This window comes from Prionailurus bengalensis, chromosome C1 (genome assembly GCF_016509475.1).
Source record: "Prionailurus bengalensis isolate Pbe53 chromosome C1, Fcat_Pben_1.1_paternal_pri, whole genome shotgun sequence".
In the NCBI taxonomy this organism is placed as follows: domain Eukaryota; kingdom Metazoa; phylum Chordata; class Mammalia; order Carnivora; family Felidae; genus Prionailurus; species Prionailurus bengalensis.
The window spans coordinates 40,441,192-40,455,792 of record NC_057345.1 but is presented as its reverse complement, the minus strand read 5'-3'; the positions used below and the strand labels follow the sequence as shown (position 1 = coordinate 40,455,792).

The window sequence follows — 14,601 nt, the reverse complement described above, 5'->3', positions numbered from 1 at the left end:
CTGTTCTGTTCCATTGATCTGAATATCTGTTTTTGTGCCAGTACCATACTGTCTTGATGATTACAGCTTTGTAGTACAGCTTGAATTCCAGGATTGTGATGCCTCCAGCTTTCGTTTTCTTTTTCAAGATTACTTTGGCTATTCAGTGTCTTATCTGGTTCCATACAAATTTTAGGATTGTTTGTTCTAGCTCTGTGAAGAATGCTGGTGTTGTTTTGATAGGGATTGCTCACCTATATTTTCTTATAAAATTTCATAGCTTTAATTCTTTAGTTTTAGGTCTTTGATCCATTTTGAGTTGATTTTTTATACAGTATAAAGTGAGAGCCCAACTTCATTCTTTTGTAGCTTTCCCAGCACCATGCATTGAAAAGACTGTCCTTTCTCCTTTGGATGATCTTGACACTCTTGTCAAAAATCAATTTATCTTATATGTGAGAGTTTATTTCTGAGCTCTCTACTCTGTTCCATGGGTCCAGATACGTATCCTCTGCTAGTACTACAATGGTTTTTATTTTATTATTTTTATCATCATCATCATCATCATCATTATTTGAAGTATAATTAGCATGCAGTGTTATTAGTTTCACGTATACAATATAATGATTCAGTAATTCTATACATTACTCAGTGTTCATCACAGTAAGTATTACTCTTAATCCCCTTTATCTATTTCAGCCATCTCCCCTAGCAACCACCAATTTGTTCTCTGTAAATAAGTCTGTTTTTTGGTCTTTCCTTTGTTGGTTTGTTTTGTTCCTTAGATTCCACATATGAATGAAACCATATGATGTTTGTCCTTTCTCTAACTTATTTCACTTAGCATTATATCATCTAGGTCCATCCATATTGATGTAGATGGCAAGATAACATTCTTTTGTATGGCTGAGTAATATTCCATTGTTTATAAGACTAGGTAAAGTACTACAGTGTTTTGATTACTATAGCTTTGTAGTAAGTTTGGAAATCAGGAAATGTCAGTCCTCTGACTTTGTTATTTTTCAAGATTGCTTTGGCTGCTGTTTTGGCTATTTGGGGTCCTTTGAGTTTCCATATGAATTTTAGAATGGATTGTTCTGTTTCTTTAAAAAATGTCATTGGTACGCACTCAGTTGTTTCTTAAAGAGATTTAAACAATAAGAAAAAAATGTCTGTTAATTTACCCACGGAGCTCCCATTTCCAGTTCTCCTTTGTGTAGATCCAGATTTCCATCTGGTTGGTACTGTGGGTACTTCTCCCTAAAGGACTTCCTTTAGCTTTTCCTCGATACAAATGCTGGTGATTAATCCTTTCACCCTTTGTATATCTGAAAAAGTCTTTATTTCATCTCCAATTGAAAGGTAATTTTACCTTTGATAAAACTTTTGGTTGACATGTTGTTTTCTTTCAGTGCTTTAAAAGATGTTGCTTCACTATCTTATCACTTGCACTGTTTCTGAGACAACTGCTTTCATTCTTAATTTGTTCCCCAGTACATATTATGTCTTTGATTTCTTTTAAGATTTTTCTTTTTGTTATTAATTTTGTGTAATTTGGTTATGATGTGCCTGGGTGTAGCTTTCTTTGTGTTTTTTTTTTCACCTGATATTCATGTAGATTCTTGGATCTGTGGCTTTATAGTCTTTATCAAATTCAGAAAACTTTTGGCCATCATTTCCTAAAATAAGCTTTCTCCCCCCACCCCTGCACCCTACTCCCAGACTCAAATTATACTTACACCATACTGCCAAAAGTTATCCCATAGATGACTTTCCATTTCCCTACCTCACTTGGGTCCAAAATAAAATCTTCTGGGACTCTCGTTACCAAAATGGATAATCTAACTTGTCAGGTTCCATGCTACCTCATCATTGACGGCTCTAATTTTTCAGTTTTTTATTTCTGGTACCCAGGTATTTCTCTTTCTTTGTTTCTTTCTTTCTCACATGCTGAGTAATACTTTTTAAAAATTTTGTTACATTTTCTCTATCGTCTTTAAGTATTTATATTGAGAGAATTTCAAGGTATCTTGGTCCATATCTCTTCAGGGATACATACCAGAGCCATCTCCCTGTTTACAAGGTTTTACTCAACAGAGAAAAGAGCAAGGTATATGTTCTGACCTGGGCATTCAGAAGAAGAGATAAGTACCATATATGTATGTACATATTTGTGTATGTATTTGGTAAGTATTTGAAACAAGCCTAACCACTATAGCCTACTTCAATTTGATAATTCAGAACTTTGCATTAGCCTTTGGGTATTAACTGATGATTACCAATTTTAAACACTACAGAGGAGTAACAAGTTACATCTAAATTCCATTTTGGGTTAAGTAGCTCATTTAGGAACCATTTGACAGCTCAGAATGTTTTCATTATTTCTAATGGTTTATAGGGAAGTCTGACTCAATGGCTACTGTCTCAGAGAACTATACCAAGCCACCTAGTCTGACACAGTGGGAAAAAAACAAAGGCTTTGGGGTGAGAAAGGTTTTTAAATCTTTTAAACATAGGTTTAAATTCTAACTCTTGTACTTCTTAACAAGTCACCCTATTACTCAGAATAAAAAAAAATACATGTAAATAAAAATTACTAGTTTGAAGAATACTTAGAGACTCCAGAACTTGAGGTGTATAACTGTTTGAGCACTGGTAATTCCATTCATTCATCTAACAAATGTGTATTTAATGCTTGCCATATGTAAGATAGTATGCTAGATGCCATAGGAAATACAAAGACATATCAAATGGAGTCTTTTCCCTCTGGGAGCTTAACAGCTGAGGTAGGAAACAGTAAAAAAACATACAAATGAGTGTAGCACAAAGTAGTATGAGAGCACTGACAAGTATGCTGTAGATGAAAGGCTTCAGTGGAGGCTATCACTTAGTTCTGAGCAATCCCACTTCACATTTTGGTGTGATAAAGAGTATTTTAATACCCAGTAGCCCAAGCTCTAGCCCAAGCAGCACCTGAAACCAGTTCCTGAACCAGCTGTTCTACTTCCACACAGTATACATGTATTTCTCGTCACTTTGTGCAATGTGCCCACTCAGACTTAGCACAGGGAGTCTCCGCAAGGACTATATTTGTAGGGTAGAGGAGAAGTTTCAGGAGGCTCATGTATAGATATGAGAACAAATTAGTGCATGAAATGTTAATCACACCTGGAATTTTCCTTTAAAAAATCTAATCATATAGAATAATATGGGGGAGATGCCTAAGCAGTGTTCTTTAAACCTCCAAATTGGAGATGATAGTGAACAGGGCAGTTAGAGAAGCAAGTATAAGATCCATAAGACAGAAAAGAAGAAATGACAGCTATTCACAAGCAACTACCAAACACATAAGAAGTTCTGACCATAATAAGTTTAGAAAAATTCATGCTGAGCCACATGCCTGATCTGGCCTTTCTGTCTGATAGTCCAGGAGGGCTGTGAGCAAGGAAAAGAGCATTGGTTTGTAGCAGACAGGAGAGAAGAAGCTGTCAGGAGACCTGGATTCATGTCTAAGTTCTGCCACTGGCTTAAAGAGTAGTCTTGTATGAATCCTCTATCCTCATGTGATTTTAGTTTCTCCATCTATATAGTGGCTCTTTTGTACATGTTGTTCTCTTATATTTCTTTTTTTTTTTTTTTTGGTAATTTTTTTAATGTTTATTCATTTTAAAGAAACAGAGAGAGACAGAGCACAAGCAGGGGAGGGGGCACAGAGAGAAAGGGAAACACAGGATCCAAAGCAGGTTGCAGGCTCTGAGCTGTCAGCACAAAGCCTGATGCGGGGCTCAAACTCACAAACCGTAAGATCATGATCTGAGCTGAAGTCAGACACTTAACCAACTGAGCCACCCAGGCGCCCTCTTATATGTCTATAAAAAGCTGGTAGGATTTTTTTTTTAATTTTTTTTTCAACGTTTATTTATTTTTGGGACAGAGAGAGACAGAGCATGAATGGGGGAGGGGCAGAGAGAGAGGGAGACACAGAATGAGAAACAGGCTCCAGGCTCTGAGCCATCAGCCCAGAGCCGACGCGGGGCTCGAACTCACGGACCGCGAGATCGTGACCTGGCTGAAGTCGGACGCTTAACCGACTGCGCCACCCAGGCGCCCCAAAAGCTGGTAGGATTTTTAATGATAGAGCTAATGGAGCAGAACTATTCCAGGTAGAAAGAGAGTGACATTATTTAAGGAATAAAAGTAAAATAATGCAAAACTTGAACACCGAACTCTTCACAAAAAAATGATGAAGGTGATCCAAGCAAGCAAGATTATCTGTGTCTTCCCCTATTAAACTATGGCCTGCGTCTGCATCCTCAGTGCTGATGTGATGCCTAATATGAAAAGGAGGGTACAGGGAAGAGAAGGAAGCAAGTTAGCTGGTGCAGGAAGTCCTCTCATAACAGGTGCCACATTTTGTGGCAGAGATCCCTATATTTAATGGCCTTTCATATCTGCAACAGTCTGTTTTAAAACAGAGCTGTTTACTTAGAATGCTTTTATTACCAACTATATTTGTGCTCAAAGGGCTTCCAGCTGTGGTAGCTTTTAGAAGGTCCCTTTGTTGTCTGTACGTAGTGTCATAATAGGTCATTTCTGCCCAGCCAGTTGATTTCATTGAGTCAGGTAGGGTTGCATTTTTGTTAAGCTATTCTCTTCCTCCTTAATTTTTACTGCAGACAATAAATATTTTGTGCCTGGAAAGATAGTTTATTGATTCAACAGATGCTTATTAAACACCTCCCAAAAACTACACAATGTGTGAAACACTTGGAATGTAGAGGTGTGTAATATAGATAAGGACCCTGCCTTTATGATGCTTACAGTGCCATGGGGGGGATCTCACATTAAGGAAATGATTATATGATAATTAATTGTCATTGTGATAAAGGTTTTAAAGGGACAGTACAGAATGTTACAAGAGAAACCTAAACTAGAGGAGTGGGATCAAGAAAGTAATGTAAAATTAAAAATTTAAACATCTCAAGTATTTCCCCATTTGAAATATAGAAAGATAAGTTACTCCCATAGGTTATATTAAGTATATTGGGGACTTCTGAAAGGTAGACTTGTCCACAGAGGCATAAAAGCCTTAGAAATTCAATCTTTTAATATAATAAATAACGGGAAAGGGAGACAGAAGCAAAAACACATAGCTTGATACTGGCCAGGATTGGATTTGAATACAGATCTGCTAATCTTCCCATTACCTCTCCTCAGTGACTTATAAAATAAAGACATTATATATCAAATATAGATCAGCCTTGGCTAAATGAACTATTAAGTGGCCACTGTGTACAAACTTGGATATGGAGTGGAGGAGGAGTTCACAGAGTAATGAATTAGGGAAATGCTAATATAAACAGAAATGCGCAAAATATAATTATCAGGCTGATTGTATCTGGTCGTAGTAAAACCTAGTATATATACCAAAGTAGGAAATACCCAGCTGGAATTAGTGAAAATATATTTAAAGATGTATGCTGTTTCTCTAAAATATGAATACTAATTGCTTAGTACAAGTCTCCAAGTGGAAGTATTTAAAACCCATTTTTATTCATGTGTAATATTATATGACATGTAAATTATCCCTGAATGCTTCACAGCCTGAGTGATCTCTCAGGTTAAATATTGTTCCTGATATAAATCACCTAGCATACCCTTTCATCATAGATAGTATAGCAATTAGCTTTAGCCAGCAACTTACAATTATTTCCAATTTTTTATTTAAAAGATTGGGAATCAGTGAAATGTTACTATTTATATCAGAGATTTTGGAATTAGCTGAATCATTGAAACTAAAAGGAGATTGAGGCTTCAGAGAGAAGGCCAGTCTTAAACAGGTATCAGTGAGAGCACCTAAGTATATATTGAATTGGGAAGACAAAACATTAGAAAGCATTAAGTTCAACCATATGAGATTTCCATTTTTAGAGGTCAAAAACATTCAGATATTGGTGACTTTATATGATTCATTCAGCTATGACACAAAATGGCCAAAAAGGGAACCTATATTCTAATGTCAACAGGTGTGGGTATTTATTAAATTTAAATACATGTAGAAATTCTGGTAGTTGAATTAACTTTTAATTTCATATGAAGTAATTTAAATGTAGGCAGATGCACAATCACTTCAGAAGCTAAAAATGTTTTAAAGGATCTTCAACGTGGATAACTGCTTAAGTCATCCACACTTGATGAGTGTGAATGTTGTTGGAAGCACTGAGTTCGATAACCAAGCTTTAGTGGTGTAGTGTGGACTGTAGTTAACCAGGGTATTTTGCTTTCAGCTTCTTCTCCTGCTGACCAGAGGATTACTTTCTAGTCCTTTACTCTCTCCCAGTCCTTAGCCTCAGTGGTGACAACTCCAAGTTTATCTTTAAAAAATTGGGAGAAAAGGGGAAGGGAACTAATCATTGTGAAAATGAAATGTCAAGTGCTTTGCAAGACCTTTTATATGTTATTATATTTGAGTCTCGCAACAACCCTATGAAACAAATGCTATTTCTATTTTATAATTGAAGAAACTGAGATCCAGAGAGGTTAAATAACTTGCTCAAGGTCACACAGTTTATAAGTGGTAGAGGTAGGCTTCAAACATTCTTATTTCACCATCTACTGTGCTATTCTTCTTGTTTGCTTATTCCTATCCTATACACTTTAAAGTGCCTTATTTAATTCTAATAAATTTACACAGGACTAAGACAAGATGATCATCATTGTTTTCTTCTATAAAAAAAAGGAATATGGTAAAAGACATTTGAATCTTTTCCTTTCTTTTAAGGATGAACGTGAAGCCAGAGAAAATGTGAAAAGAGAGCAAGATGAGGCCTATCGCCTTTCACTTGAGGCTGACAGAGCCAAGGTAGGTTTGGTCAAGGGGCTTCTGAGACAAAGAATTCAATCCTAAATAGTCTTTTATTATTTATTTAAGTGCCAGCCCTTTTATCATCTTAATCCATAAGAATGTTAGATTTGCAATGGAGAAAGCTAGATTCAGTTAACAGAATATAATTCTACCCGTGGCTTTTGAAGCATGATTCATTTTGACAACACAAAGTTTTTTAACACTCATGAAAAATGAAAACAAGAATAGGCCTAATATTTATTTTACTTGTTTTTTAACCAGTCTGTAGTAAAAACTCAGCAATGTTTAAACCACTGATTTATTTAATACTTCTTGAGTACCTGCTTCTGTACTGAGTATTGAAGGAGGGAAAAGAAAATAAGCCACAATTTCTACCCTCAAAAGACTCACAATGTGGTGTAGAATAGATTAACTCAAGAACATAGTTAGCTATAATACTTAGGCAAGGATCATAAAAGTCATAAGGGAAGCACTGAGTTCTGTGAGAGATTAGGGAACAAGAGTTTCAGTGGAAAGTTTTTTTCTAGCTTTTTTTGGAGAGCTAATAAGTGGAAATCTGCTTAGGGAGAGTTTCTTGGAAGAGGTTAAAAATGTGAACTGAATAGAGAAAAAGGATAGGAGACAAGAGGTGGTATATGCTAGCAGCAAGGAGCCAGAAAGCATGGGTGCGTGATAGAAGCTAATGCAGATACAGCCTGATATTTGGGTATAGGAGAGATAGCAGAAAAGACCAGAAAAGAAGACCAGAGAAAGGTCTTCCGAAGAATCTTGAATGCCACACTCCCAGAGCTGAACAGGTGTTTATATGGGTACTCAACATGATCATGAGCTATACTTTATTGTTCCTTCCATTTCCACTCTTGTTCCAGAGAGAAACACTTCTATTATGATGGTGCTGGGCGTGAGCTCTCTTCCCCCTCCATCCCCCGCCTTTTTAAGTAAACCAGTGTTTATTGAGTGCTGGCTCCCTTTCTCTTTTATTGACAGAGGGAAGCTCATGAGAGAGAGATGGCAGAACAGTTTCGTTTGGAGCAGATTCGCAAAGAACAAGAAGAGGAACGTGAGGTAGGGGATAATTTCAAGTAAAGTTATTCGAAAGCTAGGTTTATTTTCACTGCATTTGATATTGAAGCTATTAATATTTCTTACAACATCTTTCCACTTTCCCCAGACCCATTTCAGTATGGAAGACCTAACCTTTCCTTGAAAGAATCATTCCTGCTCTATTGTATGGAACTCTTAGAAAACTTGACCTTATACTAGTTTCATGCTTTTCTTTTCTTTTCAAGAAATTCCTTTTCCTTTTTTTACATGACAAATGCTCCCATCCTTCCTGGATATCGTCTCACCCCAAGAATACAAAACTGTATTTTCGGCCCCCTTCCCAGTCTTCACTTTCCCTACCAAAAGACACTGTGAGTTACTTCTGTGATATCTTCATTGGGCCCCTAAATATGGGAAATCCATGTAGCATGGCTTATTCCCCTCTCCCCAAGTTCCTGTCATATTCATAACAATATAGAGAATTTTTCACTTACTCATCTTGCAAATATTTTTTTAATACTTAGTACATGCCCAAAATCTGATCAGGATTAGGGATAGAGACATGGGTCATCCCCACCAGGAGCTCATAGTCTTGTAAAAATAGAATTACAAAACTATGTGTAAAAGCTATAATAGAGATGTGCCTAGAGTTCAGTGGGAACAAAGAGAAGGAAGGGATATCAAATGATTTCCTAGGATGGGTTCACAAAGAAGGACTTTTGAAACTTTTTCTAGACATGGGATTAACAGCAAGATTTACTTATAAAAAGAAGTCATCTAACAAGTGATGGAAAGGCCTGGAAGGCTCTAACTTGGGCTAAGGAAAACTCCATTAGTCATCGTTCCTGGTCAGAGGATGTCACTTCATACTTATTCAATAAATGTTTTTTGAACAAGAATTATGCTAAGCACTGAAAGAGAAACAAAAGATAATAAAACAGTTTCTACAAGAAATTGCATCTGGTAGGGAAGATACGACATGTCTACAAGGAACAGCAAATCAAGGGAAAACCATGCTAAATAACATAGAAGTATACTTAGAGAGTTCATTAGCAAAGTAAAATCTTTCACAGCTTTGAGAATCAGACTACACTATAGAAGAAGTGATATTCAAGCCACGTCTTAAAAGATGTGTAATCTTTCACTGTTTGGAAATCAAAGTTTATTCATATTCAAACACATTATTGAGTGCCTGTCACATACATGCAAAATACGATGTCTGCCAAACCCTAGTCTCTGTACACTGAAAACTCTCAATAATGGAAGGTAGATTTATTGAGCATCTTCCGTGTATCAAATACTTTTCTAGCGGCCTTACATATGCTTACTCATTGACCATTAAAATAAGCTACAAGCTTAGAGATTTTTCTTTACAAATGAGAAAACTAAAGCTCTTTAAGAAGTCACACAAAGAAATGGAAAAGCTGCAATGCCTGGGTGGCTCAGTCAGTTAAGCGTCTGACTCTTGATTTCAGCTTAGGTCATGATCTCACGGTTCAGAAGTTCAAGCCCTGCACCAGGCTCTGTGCTGACAGAGCAAAGCCTGCTTGGGATTCTCTCTCTCCCTCTCTCTCTGCCCCTTTCCTGTTCATGCATTAAAAAAAAAAAGAAATTGAAATATAGCTGAGATTCTCACCAAGTCTTTATGACTCCAAAGCTCATGCTGTTTCACTTACTTCATTCCAGTACAAAGTCATACATCATTGCATGTGTCTATAGGAATCATGTTTGCAATGTTTCACAGAAGTTAAGAAACAGATTTGTCACTATGCTTTTAGCCTATTTCAAGAAACATAGTTTGAAAATTTAGGACTCTCATTTTTGATGCTCTTTCACAGTGCACACACTCTCACAATAGTATATCTTAAAACCATATACTTGCTAAAGGTCAGGTGTACACAATTAACCACATGTTCTGGATCTAGAGCTTAGTAGTACATGTACTTTCTTCTGATGATTTATCTTATTTACCCCACGCTAAAATCTGTTCTCTCTCCCAATGTAGATAAAGCCTGTCCTCTCACAGAAGACCCCATAAACATCCTTTACATACTTCAATATCTATGTTCTGGCTACAAGTATGTGAGAGGGTGGAACACTCTATTTTGCAACTAGTCATTATTGCACTTATCCATGAGTGTACTCCCAAAAAACCAAGTTCAGGTAATACTCCATACTTTACCCACCCTCCCCCAAAGAGTCACAGTTAAAGGCTCTTATAAACCCCACCATTAAGGAACTCTTTATCTTCTGTGTATCTTAATTTACTTAAGTCTTATCCAAATTTATTTGACCCTTTTTTTTCATGGAGCACCAATTAACATATTTCAGCACACTCATGTACAGCAAACAACTCCTTGGGAAAGGTGGTTTTATTGTGCAACCTCTAAAGAAACTGAGACCCAGGAAGATTATACAGTTTCCCTATGGTCACCAAACTGGTTGGACACATAATCTGGACTAGAAACCCAGTCACCTGACTTTTTACAGTAATACTGCCTCTCCTTCTAACCAGAAATCCTAACCTGTATAATTGTATTGAGAAACAAGAATGGTTTTATTATTTTAATTATCTCAAGTATTTCAAAATCTTTAGGAAAGATGAAGTATTAAATAGTCAAATCACCTTGGTTACAGTGAAATTCCTTAGTAGTTGGTCTCATTTTGCTGTGTGGTAACTGTTGTAGTGAAATCAGCAAAATCTAGGAAGACATTCTTATCTGGTCTTTGACCATGATAAGGAGAAAGGCTCTAAAGCTATTCTCAAAGGACAAAAAAAACCTCCCATATTTTACCAATTTATATATTTTACGTGTTCCTTCCAAAATGAGTTTTAAGTATTTTACATAAATATGTGCAATTCAGATGGATTAAGGAAGAAAGAAAAGATACAATAATCAGGACAAAGGAAAATAAAGCCAAAAGTAAGATTAACATTTTGACAACAGACAATCCAGCATACCCACCTGCTCAGGATGAACCACAAAATTTGTTCGGTGCTTTTCTTGGGCTAAAATGATTGTTTACAAGTTTCACTTAATCTATTACATCAGATAAAGACCAGTTTATCAAAAGATGCCCAGATTTTTCAAGCACTAAGACCTTAGAGCAATGCTTCTTATGATTTCCTTCAAGAGGAAACTGTGCAGGGACACCTGGGTGGCTCTGTCAGTTAAGCATCCAACTCTTGATTTTGGCTCAGGTCATGGTCTCATGGTTCGTGGGATTGAGCCCCACATTTGGCTGTGTGCTGATAGCACAGAGCCTGCTTCGGATTCTCTCCCCATCTCTCCCTGCCCCTCCCCCCACCTCAAAAATAAATAAACTTAAAAAAATGTTTTTTAAAAAAAGAAGAGGGGCGCCTGGGTGGTTCAGTCATTAAGCATCTGACCGGCTCAGGTCATGATCTCACCATTCATGGTTCAAGTCCCACATCGGGTGAGCTCCAGTCCTGCTTCAGGTGAGCTCCAACCTCACTTTGGGTGAGCTCAAACCCCACTTTGGGTGAGCTCGAGACCTGCACTGGGTGAGCTCAAGTCCTGCATCAGGTGAGCACAAGCCCCACTTCGGGTAAACACAAGCCCCACTTCGGATAAGCTCTGCTTTTCTCTCCCTCTCTCTTTCTGTCCCTCTCTCCCCCTCTGCCACTCACTTGCTTGTACCCTCTCTCTCTCAAAAAAGAAAAAAAGGGGGGAAGGAGGGAACTGCAATATGGTGAATACTATAGCTACAGCTATAATAGCAAAAGCAAGTCCTATATAACAGCTTCTTACAGCTTTATATAATTTGAAAGCATAAGGCCAAAGCACAGTTTACTAAAAGCATCTCTGCAGGGCCCAAATAATATATTTTTTGGTGGTCCAGCTTAAAGGACAGATTTTATAGTTACTAGAGAAATGTATGAGCTACATATTCTTTAAGAAATCTTTCCTAAATATTGAATTTTGCCACCAAGTTTTTGGTTAGTAGAAAAGGTTTCAGCTAAGATTTTTGACTCTCAGGTCTTTTAATCAGTCAGTATTCAGCAAATATTTGTTAATCTCCTTTGTGCAAATCACTAAATCAGGTGCTGCAGCATGTATGAGACCTAGCCCCTGCCCTCAGGGAGCTCACTAATACAGGAGGGTAGATGAATACAAAATAATTATAGGAAAAGATACTATACATTATAAAAATCATTAAAATAGCACAGAGTATTAAAAATATTTAGAAGAGGATGATTTCTGACTAGGAAAGCAATAAAAAAGATTTCACAGAGGGAACATGGCTTTATGGTTAAAGATGAAGTGGAGGAGCTTTTTGGATAGAGTCATGAATAGGTGGATGGTGAATGTATGAGAAAGGGTAGGGCATGGGCTAGGTAATATGAATAAAGAGAGAAAGACACAGGGCTTCTTCAGGGAACAGTAAATGGACAAATTTAGAACACTGTCTAATAATTAGATAAGGTTAAAAGAGCCAAGTTTTGGAGAATCATGGTTGAGACAGAATAGGCACAAAGCTATTCCCTTTTGCTGCTGGTTAAGTTTTGCCTATCTGCCCAAAGTTGTTTTCTGGTTTTGGTGGGTTTTTTTTGTTTTGTTTTGTTTTTGAGTTTATTTAAATAATCTCTGTACCCAACGTGGAGTTTGAACTCACAACTCTAAGATCAGGAGTTTCATGCTCTACTGACTGAGTCAGCCAGGCGCCCCCAAAGTTGTTTTCTTTTACATCTTGGTGCCTACTCTAATCTTAAAAGACCATTAAATGAGAGAACAGAAGAACATGGAATTAGAAGCCTTGGTACTTCCCTTTAGTTTTCTGATCTGCTCTTTATAACCATCCTACAAAACTCACTTGAGTATCACTACCATCTTACAGATGAAGAAATCAGATCATAGCAGGAATAAAAAGCCCATTTTATTTACTTATTTATTTGTATTTCAGAAAGAGAGATCATGAGCAGGGAAGAGGAGCAGGGTGGGGGTGGGGGAGAGAGAATGAGAATCTTAGGCAGGCTCCACACTCAGCACAGATCCCAACACAGGGCTCGATCCCATGAACCATGAGATCATGACCTGAGCTGATCAAGAGTCAGATTCTCAACCAACTGAGCCACCCAGACACCCCTAAAAAGCCTATTTTATGGGGCGCCTGGGTGGCTCAGTCGGTTAAGCGTCCGACTTCGGCTCAGGTCACGATCTCGCGGTCCGTGAGTTCGAGCCCCGCGTCGGGCTCTGGGCTGATGGCTCAGAGCCTGGAGCCTGCTTCCGATTCTGTGTCTCCCTCTCTCTCTGCCCTTCCCCCATTCATGCTCTGTCTCTCTCTGTCTCAAAAATAAATAAACGTTAAAAAAAATTTTTTTTTTTAATTCTTAGCAAACATTTGCCTGGTAAAAGCAGAACCAGAGCTCCTACTGGTATACTTGCTACCTGTTATACTACATTGGAAGAATGAAAGTGGGAACATGAGTACACTATTAAAGTCAAACAGTTCCTTATAATTTGTATTTTTATCTCATGTAAGTTGCTTCTTGTCCCACAAAAATAACACCACTACATGAGCCACAAAGGTAATCATCCCTACTATCGTCATCATCAGTAGCTATTAAGCAATTAGTAAGTGCTAAACCCTGTGCTTAGCACTTTACAGACATGATCTTATTGAATCTCTGTTAACAACTTAATAAGGTAGGTGCCAATACATGAATTCACCTTATTATAACTATAGAGACCACAATTTATTAGTTTCAATTTGAAGTATTCTGCCATTGTCTTCATGAACCATTAAAATAGACTAGAAATTCTAGTTTCACAATATCCAATTACCAACCTACAGACTGTTCCTCATATCCCAAAAGCAGCCCAAAATTCATATATCTCAATTTTGGTCATGACTGTTTGCCTCGATTTACTTTATCCAGCAGTAAGACTATATTTGTTATAAGCAATCGATACTCTCTAGATGGATGATTGGTTGCCAGAACAGAGAATGGTTGCAGAATTGGGTCAGACCAGTTGTTCTCATATGGGATCCGTTCTGTTCCTTTGATCACATCAGTATCATGACTTTAAATACTGTCTGTACACTTGGCATCCAAATTTAAATCTCCAGGTCCTCCCTTTCCCTGAACTCCAGACTTGAATATCTAATTACTAGCCCATCATCTCCACATAGATGTCTAATAACATCACAAACTTAATATATCTTAAGTGGAACAACTGATCTTATCCTCCCCACCCAAACTTACTCCTCCTGCAGTCTTCCCTATCTTAATAAGTGGAAAATCTTGTAGTTGTTTGAACCAAAAACCTTAGAATTATCCTTGACTTGTCTCTTTCATGCCATATTTAATGAGCAAATCCTTTTGGCTTTACCTTCAAAATATATGCACAACTCCATTGTTACGTACCTATACCACCACTACCATTCTCATGCAAGCCACCATTATTTGTTACCTGGGTTACTTTAGTAACCTTCCAACTTGACTTGATGCCTCCATTTTTGCCTTCCTTATATGTCTTTTAATAAGTCCTTTTAAACACAATTGGTACATCATGTCACTTCAAGACCCAGATGGCTTCATATTTCAAAATACAAGTTAAATCTTTACAGTGATTCTAAGCGTATGCAGGATTTTTAAAAAGAAATTGATAAAGTGATTCTAAAATTTCTATGAAAAGGCAATTGAACTGGAAAAGCCAAAACAATTTTGAAAAAAAAAAACAAAGTTG

The 14,601-nt window shown here is 37.3% G+C and overlaps 1 protein-coding gene across 3 annotated transcripts in view; it reads left to right on the top strand.

The window, feature by feature from the left end:
• Nucleotides 1-14,601, top strand: part of FAF1 (Fas associated factor 1) — a 519,809-nt gene that overhangs the window by 455,453 nt on the left and 49,755 nt on the right. For all 3 annotated transcript variants that reach the window (XM_043578729.1, XM_043578731.1, XM_043578730.1), the window contains 2 exons: nt 6,761-6,841; nt 7,832-7,909. In XM_043578729.1, coding sequence (XP_043434664.1) covers nt 6,761-6,841; nt 7,832-7,909 — 159 coding nt within the window. The remainder of the gene's footprint in view (nt 1-6,760; nt 6,842-7,831; nt 7,910-14,601) is intronic.